Source organism: Phaethon aethereus (assembly GCF_964289735.1).
Source record: "Phaethon aethereus genome assembly, chromosome: 3".
Classification (NCBI taxonomy): Eukaryota; Metazoa; Chordata; class Aves; order Phaethontiformes; family Phaethontidae; genus Phaethon; species Phaethon aethereus.
Window position 1 is genome coordinate 64211803 of NC_138576.1, and position 17541 is coordinate 64229343.

The following is a 17541-nucleotide window of genomic DNA, read 5'->3' on the forward strand; positions in this document are numbered from 1 at the left end:
TTCAGTAATGACAACTCAGCCAACCTTATTTTAAGCATGTAACTGATGTGATTTCTGGCAGTTATTCATACTGACTTCAGAGAGAGCTCAGCATGGCAAGGACCTCCATTAGAGGCTCCAGGTCAGTATGAAAGTGTGATGGGGAGAATATGGGGTGGGCTGTCAGCAAGCATATTTTATAACATCTGGAGCCTGACGTCTAAACAAAGAGAGCACAAGCACACACCTGAGTGTGGGCAGTACTCTCGTTCCCGAGTACCCCTCCCCAACTAGGAAGCACACGAAGGATAAGGTCTTGAAACTTGATTCTGTTGCTTTCAGTGGAAAAGATCGACTTCAAACCAAAGTTACATTCAAATTCTATTTGCTTGGGAATCACAGTAGACACTATACAACTGCTAATGCCTCGGTCACAAAAGGGTGACAAAGACTCACCATATTAGCCTGGGATGTATTAAGTTGAGGACATTATTGATGGTGGACCTCAAGAAAGATTAGCTGCATGCATACAAGGTTAGGTGAAATACTGAGTTTATGGACTGTATGTAAATACTTTCTGAAATTAAAAGACAACCAATGCATTAAGAGATCCTGGAAAGACGTAAACTTCTGAAACATTAACAAGGCATTAAAAGCGAACACAAGTGGTAAATAAATATCATATAAAATGAGCCTGATTTTGTTAAAGAAATATTTGATGAGATAATTCTAGAGGACTGTCTCATAAAATTCATATTGTGCATTTCAGGCTTTTAATGAACCATGAATATCTGGTAATCCACTGTCTCTTCTTCATTTCTAGAGCTGCTGTCAGTAGTAGAATCTATTACTGTGACTGATCTCAGATAAAAATTTTATTGTACAAAAATATGGGTTGAATTTAAATGTTTTCAGAAACCATGGATGGAAAAAGCCATATATTAATGGATTCCAGAAAGAATTTAAATACCCAAGCCAGTTTAGAGTATCAAACAAACGTAAAGGAGTAGAGAAATTTAAAAATGGATGAACTAAGATTGCAAAAAAGCAAGAAAACCAACATATTAAGAAACCCATACTCAAAGTCTTGGCAGCTTTTCTGTCTTTATTCTTAGAAAGCTCATTTTTCTTATCACGTTTTGTGTGCCTGTGTGCCTGGCTCGATTCACATATGTGCCTGGGAGACAGTAAAAATTGTAACATAAATCCCTATCATAATGCAAGCAGGAGCAAATAAACCAACTGTAAATAAAACAGCCCCCCCCCAGTTTGTTGAATACGATAGGGCACAAGCTCGAGCATTTAACCAACATTTCATAGCCCTCAATTCCAGAAGCATAAGCTTCCGAGAAAACCACACCAAAGGCAGAAGCAGCGGGCGCCGGTCAGCACGCAGCTACGATTTATCTATGGCTGCGACAGTCACGGTGCTGGCGTAATGCAGAGGGTGGCAGATTGCATAAAACCGATCCATGGCAATGGAACGAAGGTGGTAAATGGAAGCGAAGCAGAGCATCAGGTCGAAACTGTAACGAACTTTCAGAATGTCATCCCAAAATACCAGCATTTCTCCACAGACCTCACCATGCTGTGGGGCATACCAGCGAAGCCCAGCAGGAAATCCGTGACGGCCGTGGGTGGGATGGGGAAATTGGCCGGAGAATGAAGCTGCTTGAAATACGAGATGGAAATGCTTATGGCCAGATTCCCTAAGATGGTGAGAATGAAGGCTGCTGTTATGAATAGATACATTACCCCTCGTACTCCTGGTGACCTTAAGCTGTCAGGACAGGATCTATTTCCAAACTCGGAGCAATCAGTCAAATCCCTCGAGATATTCGGAGAAAGCATAATCAATCCTGTACTACATTTTTCTGCTGGAGATGCAGTTCCACAGGCAAATTTAATTTTCACAGGTTTCCAAAAGATTCCAAATCCTAACATGAGAATACAAGAAAAAGTAAGTCAAGAGCATGAATTAAATTACTGGGTGAAATGCAGTAATTCAGAGGCAATTTTTCTCTTGGCATAAATAGGGAACAACTGCAACCCATTATTTTTCTGAAATGGTATATGAAATCTGGTAACTGGAAGCTATTATAAAATTCATTGCAAATAACATTTAAAATAAAGCAGCTGAAAGTAAACTTAATTGCCTCTTAAATTAACTACATTAAATGATAACATCAGTTTTATTTTGTGCATTCTATTGTGTCTGGAGCATTTTGTAAAATATGGTTCTTACATTTTATATACATCATAATATTAGTAATATTGAAGTATTAGAAGAAAAAGATTCATAGAAAAAGAAACCTCTCAAGTCATTTCAGTCTGTAAATGCTGTATGGGATTTTTTTTTTGTGTCTTCAGTCTTAGAACATTGATCTTTTTTCTATAGGAGAGATGTTATGGGATCTCACATACCTCAGCTTTCTTGGAGGTTTCAGTTAATGAGCTATTCTTCTAAATGCTCATCTTATGAGTCATAAATCAACTGCCAAAACACCCTTTTCCAAATTATTTACGATTCTAAACTCACCTTCTGTGGATTATGAAGTGGTAGCAATGAACACATCTAACGGAAATCGGTTGTAAAATTAGTATAAGAAATATTCTTTTTTTCCCCTACATATACACTTGTTTTCTGTCATAATTCCACTAACTGAAAGGGAGTGGAGATAGGCCGAGTCTTGTCTCATTGTAACAGACTGCGGTCCAGCTGCAGTAATTATAAATGGAACCACTAGTGAATACTTTCAAGGGCCAAAAAATTCCCTTCATTTATCAGGGGAGAACTGGACCCATTTCTTTCACCTCTTTTCCTAATAACTTTTTTTGGACTAAGAGCAAATTTAGAAATAGCAGCCGAAAGAGATGCTCTTGTCCAAAGCAATTTAACCCATGTAAAAGGAACTTGGGAAGCAGCTCGATCCAGTCACTTCTTCCAATAGGTATCACTCTGAAATGAAGAAAATACAGAAACAGAGCATCAAAAGGTTAAAAAGAATGCTTGGAAGTAATTTTTACAGGCTAACCCTACCAGCATCTGTTTTAGTAATACCACCAGTAGCTTCTTTAAGTAGACATTTTCCTGGTTTGTTATTGTCCTGCCAAACTGCAATGTCTGTAAAAGGCATTGTAACTTAGCTCAGATTAATGAAAGGTGGAAATTTATTTTTCTTTTATGACATTACATTTAAGTCCCAGGAGATTTTGAGTTAAAAATATACATATAATTTAGGGGTTTACATCAACAGAAGAAGATAAACAAAACCAAGTGTCTCTATTCCCAAGACTGTTATTTTTGTTTGCTCTATTAATTCATTTACCCTCATGTATAGGTGAGTTTTTTTGGTGACTTAAGGTAGTCAAGATATGACAAGTCATATCAAAACAGTCTTTGAAAGGAGAGACTAAAGGTAAAGATGAAGGGAAGATGTTGTGTTTTTTATCTATAGTGCATTCTATCTTTCACATTTTTTAACTTCCATTTCTAGTGAAGCTTAGAAATGAAATATTTAACAACCTTGAAGAAGATTACCATCTTATCATTTAATGGGCTGCAACAGCACTTTCTCTCATGCTGGCTGTATCTGCAGCTTTCACATAGTATACAGAAAGTTTTCCCCATACATTACAGAAACAGATGAAGTGTTAATTTAGGTCAATTTATCATCTGGTATTGGACAATCTATCGTTTACAAAGAAATAAAAAACAGGAAAGGTAGTATTTATTTTCTTATAAGAAAAGACAAAATTAATTCACTATTAATGTGAATAAATGGAGTCTAAGGACACAGGTGGATGTTCAGATTTAATGCTGACACGCAGATATACTGAACATGCATTAGAAATCCAAGGGTAAAGGACTGCTGTTGAGCAAAGACTGGATTTTTATTGAATGCAATATACAGTATGTCATAAGAACAGGGCAGAAAACAAACATGTTTTTAAAAATTAATTAAGCGAAAAGTAAGAACATTTAAAGGGGTCTACTTTTATGGCAGCTGCTTTAAAGACAAACAATGAAACTTTCTGTTGGAAATAAAATCCCAGATAATTCTGAGATTATCTACAACAGAATCATTTACAGACTCCAAAAATAGGAAAATTTTGTCATTGTGTACAGCAGAAATACTTTATCTTTGAGATCTGTCAGTATTTTTGAGACAGGCAAGTCTAGTAACTTTAAGTAATCAAGTGAGAGATATGCAAGCTTCACACAGATGATCCTTTATAAAACATAAACTTGTGCAGAAATCTGTGCAGACACAATTAGATTTTAAAAAATAATAAATCTGTGGATAGAGGCTACACTTCAAAAAGCATTACCTTCAGAAAGCAGTGTCCCATGCGCCTCACCATTGGTCCTCCTTTCAGCATGGGTCAGAAGGCAGTGATGCAGGAACAGTTTGACACCTCACCTTTCAGAAGTTAAGCGTCTAAAAACTGCTAACAAATTTACAGGAACTGAAACCTTTATAAAAGAAACTGCTTAACTGGGTTAAAGCAAGCCTGCAGAAAGGACCTTAGAAATTGTGTTTGAGAATTAGTTATAGAAGGCACTGCTGTACTGCAAAGGTAGTGTGGAGAGAAAATTGTGTAGTCATTATTTTCACTGGTAAAACAGTTTAGTTTTGTTGCAGCCTGTGAGTTTCCTTCATGTTGTACCATGTCATTTCCACGTTGTTCTTAATTATTGATCGGAGAGAACTATTTGTTTTCTTATTACTAACCGCTTTTATTCATCTGGGCTGGTTTCAGTAAAGCAGAAATCACAGCAATCAAGAGCAAAAAGACAAGCTCAAATTTTCTCAAAGAATTATTTTCTCCTATTGGTAACTGAGAAAGTTGAAAGGGTATAGGATGCACTCTGTTTCCAGTGATCTCTCTTTAACTGACAGGTATTGACAAGAGTACTCAGTGTTTAAAGAGACTGACTTTTCCTATACCGATGGGAAATAACAAGTCCAGACATCTAGGAGTGGGTTGTGGAGTTCCCACTGCCTAAGTTACCTGTGGATCTAGTCTCTTAGAAAATGAATTTGTTTTACAAAGACTATTGCATAGTCATCACATAGAAACATTTTCCATTACCCATGTAGTTGGTTGGATTTAAAGTGGCAGCATGAAGGTGAAAGGATCTTGTTAAAAAAACTAAAAATCAGAAAATTAAATTTAGTTGGAAAAATCTAGTCATGCAAGACTACGTAACATTATGCAAGACTCAGTAAATATTATGGGAGTTAAATTTCATAGAATCACAGAATCGCAGAATCACAGGATGGTTGAGATTGTAAAAACACACTCTGCCCCATCATCCAGATCATTAATGAAGATGTCGAACAGGACTGGACCCAGTATTGACCCCTGTGGTACACCACTAGTTGCTGGCCTCCAACCAGACTTTGTGCCAATGATCACCACCCTCTGGTTCTGGCCGTTCAGCCAGTTTTCAATCCACTTCACTGTCTGCTCATCCAGCCCATACTTCATTACCTTCTCTATGAAGATCTCATAGGAGATAGGGTTGAAAGCCCTACTGAAGTCTAGGTAGGCAATAACCACTGCTCTCCCATTGTCTACCAGGCCAGTCATTTCATCATAGAAGTTTATAAAATTTAGGCTATGTCTGATGGAAACAGACTAGTCAAAAAGTGCTTACAGATAAGCATAGTTTTTTTTCGAATTATGTCTTTAGATGCAGTAGTATGACTAAGATGATCAGAAAAACTACAAAATTAAAGAACTTTTGTAGAAACATGAAGTAGCTTATGTTTGACTGTATCTAGTATTTTCTTCTTGGTTGAGTGTGGATTAATGCATTGTAGAGGACAAAGAGTGTACAGTATGCACAACATAGATGAGTTAATGATTTAAGGAAAGCCATACACTTTGCATTATTTACACAGTTTGAGAGCTCAATTTTTGTGTTTCAACACTGCATTAATGTATTTTTTTATCTATCAGCTTAAAATACTCCATTTTGGAGCGAGGCTTTCCTTGTGAGACTTCTAGAAGGGTCCTGCTTGGACAGTTGGTGCTCCTCCTCTTCCCCCATCCTGCTGCATCTAGTGTCTGAGTGTCAGACCGCAAGACTTGGCCACAGGTAGGACCATCATGCATGAGGCCATAGCAGGTGGCAGCCCGCAGCCTGCAGCACCAACCACCGAAACACAAGCTACAGGCACTAAGGCAGAGGGGACAGGAGGCAGTCCGTGACTCTGAAGTTTACTGCCAGTGTTGTACAAAGCATGAGGGGAAGGAGACATTGCAAATGGTGCTCACTGGTGGCAAAATGAACAGATGTAGGTTTACTGGTGAAACAGAGCCTTTCATCATGTTGGAGCAATTGCTTTGCGCAAGATTTCAGGGAAGCTAAAACATATGAAATCACCCAGTGGAGACTCGTTTGTTTTGAAAAAGGTAGCCACCTGGGAAGTATTTAATAAGGTCACTAATTAAATGTGTCGATAAGGAATTTAACGATACCCTTTGCACTTCGTTTATATCATGACACTTCGAGGTGGCAGTAAGATACATTCTGCTTCACCAGACCTAACTCATAATCTGATCGGACAACAATATGAGGCATTTTTCTTGTGCTCTCCTAATTTATTAAAGTCTTGGGTCCAAATAGAGTCCCTGCAGCCTCATTAACACATCTCATTTGTACATCCCCTTCACAGTGAGAAATAACTTTGTGCTGCCTGTGATTAGAATTAATGAGAGAAAGTAACATGGGACTTCATTAAAGTTGCTCTGCTAGAGAAGGCACTCTGTAAACAGAAGGCAAAGAGGCTCTTTAGGAAAATGTCACCTTTAGATAATAGGACACCAGAGGAAAAAGTTAGTTCTGAAACTTTCTGATCTGGGCTGTGCGCCAAAGGTGACTATATTGTAGGCTATTAAGAACAAGGAGAGCAACCTTCTAGGTGTGGATGAAGGTGACCAGCAGTCTATGCGTGGAAGCCCCTTGTTACTTCTATGGAGAATAAATATTGGTGACTCTTGGTTAGATTAGCTTGCAGGAGAGTTGTTGGTCTATATACGGAAAATTTCTTCTTCTACTATTTCCATTTACGCTGAATAGATTGTGGTGATCTTGTGCAGCTATGATGTTGTGATGCCCTCTCTACTGGATGGGATAGGGTTAATTTTCTTCACAGTAGCTTGTATGGTGCTATGTTTTGGATTAGTGATGAAAACTGTGTTGGTAACACCTCCCTGTTTTATCTACAGCTGAGCGGGCCTTCTCTGCAAGAAGGCTGGGGGTGCAAAAGAGCTTGGGTTGGGGCACAGCTGGGACAGCTGACCCCAACTGACAAAGAGATAACCCACACCTTAAGATGTTGTGCTTGTGCTCAGCAATAAAACCTTGGGGGAAGAAGGAGGAGGGAGCACAATCGGGATTAAAGTGTTCATATTCCTAAGTAACCATTATGCCTGGTGGAGCCCTGCTTTCCTGGAAATGGCTGAATGTCTGCTTGCAGATGGGGAGTAGTGATGAATTCCTTAATTTGCTTTGCTTGTGCACGCAGCTTTGCTTTACCTATTAAACTGTGTTTATCTCAACCCATAAGTTTTCTCAATTTTACCCTTCTGATTCTCTCCCCTATCCCACTGGGGGAGTGAGCGAGCTGCTGGGTGGGGCTGAGCTGCGTACTGGGGTTAAACCATGACACCTTCCAAACTTCTGCACAGCATGCATGGGATGGTTTAGACTACCCTAACCCAAGGTCTCACCTATCTGCCCTCCCTGGCAGGTCCTCTCCTCAGGATGACCTACTGGCTGCTGACAATTTTTGACCTGCTTCCCTCCTGATGTGCTCCAGGGCAGGACATACAGAACTGCATGTGTGCCTCTGGGACTTCACAATCCACCATCCCACCACTGTCTCTGAGCTGCAGCTATTCAGGCAAATCTTCAGTAGTAGCTTCATGGATCACTGCCTAGATCCAAAATCTCATTTCAGGGCTCTTGCTCGTCAAGAGTTGGTCCTGAGAAGACATCTAACTGCTAGTTCCAGAAAACTGGCCTTTGACACAAGCATTTCTGGAGTCCCAGGATCATCCCAGCTTTTCCACAGTGCGAGATTCACCTATGCTGAGTGTTCCTCATCAGGACCTGGGTCTTCAGGAATCTGGGTCTGGTTTTTATTGGTTTAAGTGGATTCGTTTTGCACTAGCGTCTAGGCACGGACTGGAGAGGCATGTGCTCTGTTTGAACTAGAGGCAATCCTGCAAGCAAGCTAGGATCATATTCATTCATGGACTACTGCTGCAATTAGAAAATAATGCCAGAAAGATGCTAGAACAAGTTATGAAGAGAGACTGACTGGTTGAGAACTCAGGTAGAGCTGAAATTCTCTGAAAACACGGTAATGTTTCCAGATTTTCATGGAGATAGACAGTGGATGAGGGGAAAGAAACAACTTCTCCATTGACTTCCTGAAGGGAGTGTGTTAGTATGTACTCAACTTACTAAATATACTTAAAAAGCCTCAGATAGGCAACATTCCTCACAGGGAAAGATCACTTTCTTTCAATTTATAATACCACCAGAAAAAAGGAGGTATCACCTGGCAGCACTTCTGAAACTGCTATTTCAAGAGAGATCAAGATGTCTGAGCAATCATGCTGTTCATTTCACAAGGTAACACTGAGTATGAGAAAACTAACTACATTAGGCCAGCCTCACTGGGGATGAAGGAAGAAGAGAATTACCCATTCATTTATCAGAAAGATAGATTTTTTAATCTTAACTTTGTTCCTGTGAGATAAAGAAAGTAGTCATATAGTCACTAAGAAGGATTATCTTCCACAGCACAAATGTTGATGTGTTGTATATTTCATTGCTCTTTTTTGTGTCATTTTGGAGCGTACAAACTTACAAGGTGGCAAGGAAAGAATAAAAGAGAACCTTAGATCCTGATATTTTGCTCTGCTGAAATGTAGCATCATTCAAATTTTATGCTCTATAACATAGAGTGCTTCAGTTCTGTTCTACAAAGCACAGAAAAGAAAGACAAGATACACATACGATGTGCACTTACACAAGCAACATGAATGGAAGGCATCATTTACTGCTGAGCATAGCTCTTACTTCAGTACAGAGTCATCAATTTCTCTCCGTAGTCTCTTCTCAGGTACTAATCCTTTCCTGTCCATTCCCAGGACTGGTCCTTCATAGTCCAACCAGATGTCACACGATCAGGCCAGAGGCATTATTTCCTTCTGTTTGGTGATACGTTAACTCTAGAAAAGCCAGGTCATATATTAAAAAATGGGTCTGTGTGTCTTCTTCAGCTGGTGACCATGTGCTAGATTTTGACTTACTCGCCTGTCCTTCCTGCCCCAGTCTGGGTGTCCTGAGAAGCTGCCCACAGGTGTAACCTTGACAGCCTGCTCACTCAGGTGCCATCACCCCAAGCCGTTCCTATAGCCCTTCTTCTGCCATTCCTCCTGGTGCTTCCGCAGCCACCCTGCCTCATTCACCCTCCATTCAGGCCAACCATAGCATTTCTTCACAATTCTCTGTATACTTTCCTCACCAGCTGTCACGGCATTGCCATCAGACAAAACAACAGTATGTCCAAGTTAAAACAAAGTTCTGTAAGATGCAAATAGGAAAATATTTTACATTGAAACATTCATTAGACAAGTGTAATTTTCTGGCATTGTCAGGTTCAATGTTGCTTTTTGCTATTGCTTTTCATTCCGTACATTGTATTTTTCCTTCTCTTTGATCTCATTAAACGTGCTTTTGATCTCATTAAGCAGCAAAGCCTTTAACTGACAAACTCATAAGTGACAAGCACTTTTCACAAGCTGAAATGGCAACAGAAGGAGCTGCACAGCTTTTCTCTGACCCATTTTCCCTCCATGGAATGTGACCGTATGGCTGGTTATGGGCCTATTTTGACCTCTGCATACATACGGAAGCAGACAGACAAAACTTAAGACCTTTGGTTTATTACTCAAAGATGTCTAGAAATTCAAAAGGAAAAGGCTTTTCTGCTCTTTCTAGAGCACAATCAATAAACACAAATATTGTAATATAAACACATCTTGTTCAAGAAATTAATCTGTTGTATCAGAATAATTTCTTAATGATTAAGAGCATGGATATAAACTGCTCTAAGTTTTTTTTAAACTTAAGTCTTGCTCTTCTGTGCATTGCATATAAATAGCCATAACCAAAGCACCACATACAAATCCCAATCTGGAATGAAAGAAGATGTAAAGCACAATAACTGCTTCTCTGCTTGAACCAGATTTGGTAAATGAGTAAACAAATAGGTGTTTCCTTCATTTTCAGCTCTTGCATGTGGGAGGTTAGCCTCTAGGCAAAAATTCAAAGCTGTGAATCCAATGATTTAAAGTACGTTACTCTAAAAACAAATGAGTCCTCGAAGAGTCCTGTTGAAAAACTTTTCCAAGCAGAATCATTTTTAATGCCCTGCGAAACCACATGTAAAAAAATGCATAAACAATTGGATTAAATGTAGAATTTAAATAACCAAACCAAACCAAAGCATCAATGAGAATAGGAGGTGTCACATAATTCATAAATGGATTAGTTGCTGTAAAGAAGAAGAATGGACTCCAGCAGATGAGAAACACTCCCATTATTATGCCTAGAGTCTTGGCAGCTTTTCTTTCTCTGCAGAATGAAATGTGGTGCTTCATTTCAAATCGCATCTTTTTTTGGCTAACTGCATCAATGGATCTTGCCTGCCTCTTGGCTATAGAGTATATTTTCCTATAGATGTACAGCATAACAAATCCAGGGATGTAAAAAGACACTATGGAGGCCACAACACCTGAAGTTTTGCTAAAAATGACAAAGCATCCTCCTGCACAATGGACATGATTATAAATTTCTTCTGCACCTTGCAAGTTGAGGTCCAGAAAGATCATCCCAAAAGCAAAAGCAGCAGGGACCATCCAACTTACAAATATCATGACCAGCATAACAAAAGTATTTATCTTTGATTTGTATCTTAGAGGGTCACACACAGCATAGTAACGGTCGATGGATATGAAGGAAAGATGGAAGATGGAAGCTGTGCTCAGCATAATGTCTGTGCTCGTGTGGATCTTGCAGAAGAGCTCCCCAAAATACCAGCAGTGCTCAACAGAGCGCACCATGCTGCAAGGCATGATGAGGAATCCCAGCAGAAAGTCTACTGTAGCCATAGAAAGGATCAGTAAATTGGTAGGTGTATGGAGCTGCTTGAAGTGTGATATTGAGATGATAACCATCAAATTGCCAACCACTGTTGCCAGAATAATGCAAACCATGAAGATATACATGGAAACACGGACACTGTTTGACCAGCTGCTCCTTATGCAAGAGCCATTTACAGATTCACAGCACAGTTGCATCCTTACTGAGGTCTCAAATCCACGTAGGTATGCAGCATGGGTACTGTTTTTCCTGAGGTACATTTATAACTGTTATTTTCTTTTCTATACAGGGAGAGCTGCAGGGAGGGAAAAAAAAGGGCAATTGTAAACGCTTTAATTTATTTGGATGTGTAGGAAATTCACATTTCATTATTTATGAAGGATAAATTATTTTTTAATTATACTTTTAACAGAAAGACAGTTTTATCATTAGACTTCCCTTGAAATGTGAATCTCATTTGATGTAATAAACTGTATAACGGGGTGTTCTCACACCAGAGCAGCAGTGGCTCACAGAGGCCTGCACTGGGCCATGTCTTGTCTAGTGGGAAGATGAGAAGTCCTTTTCATTGCTTTCTGTTTAATCTTAATTCATCAAAATTGGTTGGAGTCCCTTATCTCTCACTTTGCTCTTGAAAATCAGTAATTTTAGATTCTGAAGCTCCCTCAACTTATTTTTAGATACGTAAGTCTAAGATCTACAAGCCTAAACCAGAAGGCTAAAGCTGAGGAGCCCATGCTCAGCCTCTCCTCCAGCCTTGTCCTGAGAGCGGTAACTCAACCCACTGTGCAGCCTGGTGAAACCAAAAAAGTTTCCATGAGCCCTTGGTTTTTAAGCAGATGGCACTGCCTCGCCAGATCAATCTTAGTGCAAACCTCTTGTAGGCTCTAGCTGTAAATAGAGACGTAAGGAAAAGATCTAAGAGGAGAAAACAACTTTTCTGCCCTTTTGCTGCCAAGATATAATGGAAGGGCCTGATTAATCTGAAGCATTAGCCGTTGCATAAGCAAATATCTTTTCTGTCGGGCTCTGTTTTTTTCAGTGCTAGTAGTTTGGGATTATTATGTGTGTTTATTATATTAATGCTGTTTTTAGCTAAGGCACAAACATGGAGAGAAATATTTTCTGGACATTGCTTTAGTCTCCATCTAAGGGCACAAATACTGCTGTCCTTCTGTTGTGTGTGCAGTAGCTTGTCCCTTTTGCAAGTCTCTCTTTTTACGAAAGCATTTAATGAAAGTACTTAAGCACTTGGCAAGCAATATTCATTGTTGGAAGATCTGTTTTTCTTTTAATTAACAAAAAAAAAGTATTGTTGTGAAAAATAAAGAACATTAGCATATGCTGATCAGTAGCAATATCATTCTGGTATGAAACAGTTGTTTAAGTCAGAAAAATATTGATATGGCAATTCAGCCAGTATTAATTTAACCCATTTACGTCAGGACTTTGCTGCCTCTGGATGTTCTGGATAGAACACAACAGAAAAATTAATTTTTTTCCCATATTGCAAAAAGTATTATTACAAGCACACTATGCCATTAGGAGCTGAACGGAAGCTGAATATAGATGATAAACTGTAGCTTGCAAAACCCCAACAGCCACCACTAGCAGCCTGTGCATCCAGAGGCACTCTCAGGAATACAGGACATGTCTAATCCACGTATATTTATTTACTGTTTGGGGTGCCTTTTGCTTCCCCTTTTTTCTGCCTACTAATGTTTAAGACCATCTCTGCTCTTTTTCACCTTGCTTTAACTATCACTTCATATATCTTTTCCTTCACTTTTGGTCAGTCTTTTCATGTTTCTTTTCCTGCCTGTCATTCCTTCTTTTGGCACATTTACACCCAAGGTAGAGACTGCACAGCTAGATGGATATTTATGAACCCAAATTTTCAATTTTCACAGCACAAAGAATTAAACACCAATTTAACTGTATATACTGGCCATAATTATAAAAGTTTTAAGCCCATTCAGGTTGTAAATATGTCACACAGATTTTGACCTTCATTTGTTTCATGTGTAAATAAGTTAAACAAATATGCTAAAACAGCCTATGAAGCCAACGAAAAAGAATTAAGGTGTTATCTCTAGTTTTCTTTTAGATTTGAAAGATTAGTAACTTATCTATTGTTCTCTGACAGAGAAATTGTTCAGCCTAAAGTAATATGATCACCCCTAGAAACTGTTTTTCTTTAAAAAAAATCTGATGAAGCTTTCAACAAGAAAGCAGAACGCTTCCCTTCCGTATTTAATTACAAAGTTTAAAATTCAATAAAATGGAAATATGAAGAAGCATACTTTTAACAACCTGTTCTCATACCTTTCTCCCTTCACGCTGGGTAGAAGTCTACTCTTGACACTCATTTGTTTTCTGCTGATTGAGTGGCACTCCTTCCTTTTAAAGACCATCTCAAAAGACAGCTGAGCCTCTTCGCCATCATAACAGTTCTGGGTAACACAAATTTTGAGAGGGTGGGCATTTAATCCACAGCCGGAGCAACCTCCAGAAACTCACAGCACATCACTGGAGGATGTTGGGTGTGATGAATGGCGTTCTTGACCCCATGTCTCAGGAGAAGCTGTTAATGTGAATAATAACTCAAACTGTTTATTTTGTCACCCACTTAAGAACAAAATCATGTCTGTATACTTGTTTAACAGGCCTTATTTATAGGTAAATTCAACTCATCTGAACTGCGTTTACTTGTTTGATTAAATGTTGTGGTCGCATTGTGAGCAGCCGAAGATTATCTAGGCGCAGAACAAAATCTGCCATGTAGTCTCCCTCTTGTAAGCTTCTAAAATATAGCAAAATATGTGAGTATAGGTAGGCTACAGCAGCATGTAAGATTTCCTTGAAAAGGTGTATTGTGTACAGAGAGACAGGATGTGTATTCACCAGCCTAGTTCTGATTACTCTGCTGAACAAATGGGTTTAATCAAACAGTCTAATCAGTTAACAGCTATTTGCAAGATACAGCTTAAAGTAAACACCTATTATTGGCTGTATTGGAGTCACAGATGAGGACCATCAATTTTTTGCTCCACAAAGGACCTCGCAACCTTTTAAAACAGTGATACTGCTTAACATAAAAAACTGTTAATATGGCGACCATCAGCCATTATGCTGTGTGCCTCAGGGCCATATGAAACAAGGCAGACTAAGATACTACTTCTTGCAAACTATGCAGCATGAGCTGGGTTAGCTGCTTCTTTATATTATGTGCACAAAAATCAAAATGAATACAAACAGCTCAGTTCTTTTCTTGAGGCTGCACTTTAGAGGGACTGCGGTGTTGCAACACAAGTTTGTCCTTGGTATAGGAAGAGAGTTTGCCAACTAATAAAAGTGCAGAGACAACCATCAGGCTGAGTGAGAAATCACTTGAGAGAGTCAAGAGGATAGTCGAGGAGAGGAGCCAGGTCCAATTGCTCAGAGTTGGAGAGATGTCAAAGAGACATTAGGCACCCGAATACTGGTCTCTCAGAGAGGTCCTCTCCCTTTTGAGATTCATAGCTGTGGGCCTGCCTCCTTCTCTTTGAGGAGTGAGTGTTTATGCCTTGGTAATTACCTTGACATACACATCTTGACATATACATTTTTTAGGAAGGTAAAATTTAGGGGAACAAATCCATGTTGCCTTATTCTGTACAAAACTCATTGTTATAAAGAAGTCTGGTGGCCAGCTCATTATGGGGACTTAGCCAAAAGGCATCCATGCATGCACACATGCTGCTCTCCTGACATGCCTCTCCTTCGAATGACGCAGCAGCCAAAACTCAAGGGGACGATCTGGAAAGGCATCTCTGCTTGAAGTGTTTGTTTCAGAAGCAGCTGCCTGGCAGCAACCAGCCAAAGCCCTCTTGGGGCTGGGGAGCCTTCCCCTGCCCTGAGCAGCTCTGCTCTGCTGCAGGCGGGCAGGCAGCAGCCAGCTATGAAGTCTGGGTTTTTGTTCTGCCTCCCTTCATGACCAGATTTTGAGTCTAGTCAGGCAGCATTTTCTTCCAGTTTCTGATTTGCAATAAAATGCAAATTTCCATTCTTCCTCTCACATGTGACATTTCTCCAGGAGGCAACCTGCTTCTTTTTAAACCTGCTGAGGACTTCGGGAAGGTTATGAGTCCTCAGGGAGATGAAATAAAATGAAGAGGAAGAGTCAAAACCCTATGATGTAAAACAGTATATTGTAGGGTTATTATATTTATCAGATGGCTGTATGACCGTTTTATCTTGTTGGCCGGGACTGTGCATTGAACACTGGAATATGCTGGTGGAGGGGAATTTCAAATAACAAATCTGAGAGCAGCCAGTCTGAGTGCAGGTCCCTGGGGCACGCCATGTTTGCTCTCTAGCTGACTACCAGCAATGCCTATATACTTTAAAATAATTAAATGTATTTTTAAAAGAGAAATGCAGAGAAAGGGACCTGGTGACAGCAAAGGTGAATTTTGTCCCTGATACCAACATGGCTGGGTTCTCATCTTGACTTCACATCTAAAGAAGAAAAGATTCATCTGTGGGGCTGGCCAGCTTTCCTGTTTCTACCAAAATTGTCTCAGGGCCAAGGGCTGCAAGACATCTACCATGTACTTTGCAAAGCATAGGGGAGAGAGCGGGCTGGGGCTGGTTGGTGAGCACAACTGCCTGCAGCAGGGACGGGACCAGTGTGGGGTCCAGCAGGCACCTTTGGTAGCCCCATGGCTGCAGGAGGCTGCCCACAGCCTGGAGATGGCCATAGGGGGTTCCTGAGGGCACAGCAGGATGTCTCTTTATATACTATTTTTGCAGATGCCCTTCACTCTTCTACCAAGCACCAACCCACAGGCGTAGCACTTGGCCTTCGTTATGTGTGAATTCACCAGCTTGTACTGCAGGACCCACAGACGTCGGAAAGGAATGAACCACATACCTAGAGGAAGCTGCGAGCTTGGGGAGGGTGGTATTTAATGGTATGTTTACTGAAATTAATGTAAAGTAGCAGTTTATAAGATATCAAGATAATTAAGTAATTAAGCAGGCCAAATTGTCAACTAATTTAGAGCAACTAGGAACACTTAGGTAACAAGCTTTCATGCTGTTGGTGCAGATGCTTCAAACAGGTGTTTTTCTTGTGGCTTAATGCTGATGTGGATCATGAAAATATTCTCAAACTTGCTATTTATGATATCAAAGAGAAATATGTCAAGCTGTATTTTTGGGAGACCTCAGAGCATTTATAAACAGTCAGTGTTCAATAGTCTTTCGAGTCTGTAATATAGTAAAACAGTTATACATCAGAATTCAAAGTAAAAACTTGCATACAAAATAGTTGCTGTAGCTTTCTTTTCTGCAAAATTTGTATCTCTGCAATAACTAGTTTTCAGAGTTTTGGAAAACCCAGAAAAAGAGATGTTGTCATAATGTCTAGCATACCTTGGGTCGTCTACACATCTTGTCTGTTTTTAAAACATAAAATAATTAGAATAGAAAACAGCACAGAAGGGAATGGAAATGGCACTTTTGCCAGACACCAAACCCATTTGAACAATGTGTTAAAAAATGATCTGTACTTCTTAGGCAAGACTGTGAAAGGGACGCTGGAAATGGGAAGGAACAGAATGGGGCTTGGGAATGAGAACTGTTACGACAGAAAAAAAATAAAAGACAGGACAGCATTGATTTCTACTGTGATTCTTTTACCTTGCATTTCTATGGGTGCAGTTTGGTCATTCGGAAGAAAATACCATTTTACAGTATCTGTTAGACAGAGGAAAGTTTCTCATTTTCATATGATTCACTTTAAAAACTGGCTGTCTGCAAGGGCAGCCATGGATTTAAAACTACTGGAGGCTCTAAGGTGGCCCCATGGTTGGAAAGGAATTTTGAAAGGATATAACTCCACTCACCATTTATGCAGTCCTCAGGAAAAAAAGCACAGCATTACACAAAAAATTATCTTAAGTTTCCATGCCTATGTTTGAAATCTGCAGGAAAACGCACAAATTCCCAATGAACTATTAGTTCAAAATAAATACTTCATTTTATGGGTGAAACGAGAAGATGTGCCGACAACTAATCTGAACGCTACTGCTGCAAACCTGGTGCAGTTCCACTGAAGACATTCTGAAATTATCCCAGATTTATACCGGAGGAATGTAAAGAAGAACGGATGAGTTGATTGACCTCTAGATCTTTTCCCATGGTTTATATTCTTACTTTTCAGTGGAAACCATCACTTTTCCTTGCCAAGTAAAAATAGCTGTTTATGCCATGTTTATGCTCTTTCTCAAAGGGTAGTGCTTAAGACTGGGACTATAAATCCAAACCTCAAGATAAATGCGAATCTCTGAAATGCACAGAGGAAGAAGAGATTCCAAGAAATA

At 39.6% G+C, this 17541-nt stretch overlaps 2 protein-coding genes across 2 annotated transcripts; both read right to left on the bottom strand.

Annotated features, from left to right (window-relative positions):
• Nucleotides 1–810: 810 nt before the first annotated feature.
• TAAR2 (trace amine associated receptor 2) lies at nt 811–1830 on the bottom strand (the record flags this gene model as incomplete). Its single annotated transcript, XM_081998535.1, is given in 6 exon segments — nt 811–1156; nt 1158–1247; nt 1249–1364; nt 1368–1384; nt 1387–1521; nt 1524–1830. Coding segments are annotated over 6 exon segments (1011 nt in total).
• Nucleotides 1831–10368: 8538 nt separating this feature from the next.
• Nucleotides 10369–11394, bottom strand: TAAR1 (trace amine associated receptor 1; the record flags this gene model as incomplete). The annotated part of the gene is made up of 1 exon (XM_081997019.1): nt 10369–11394. Exon 1 carries the CDS (start codon nt 11368–11370, stop codon nt 10369–10371), a length of 1002 nt encoding a protein of 333 aa, XP_081853145.1. The 5' UTR covers nt 11371–11394.
• Nucleotides 11395–17541: the final 6147 nt, after the last annotated feature.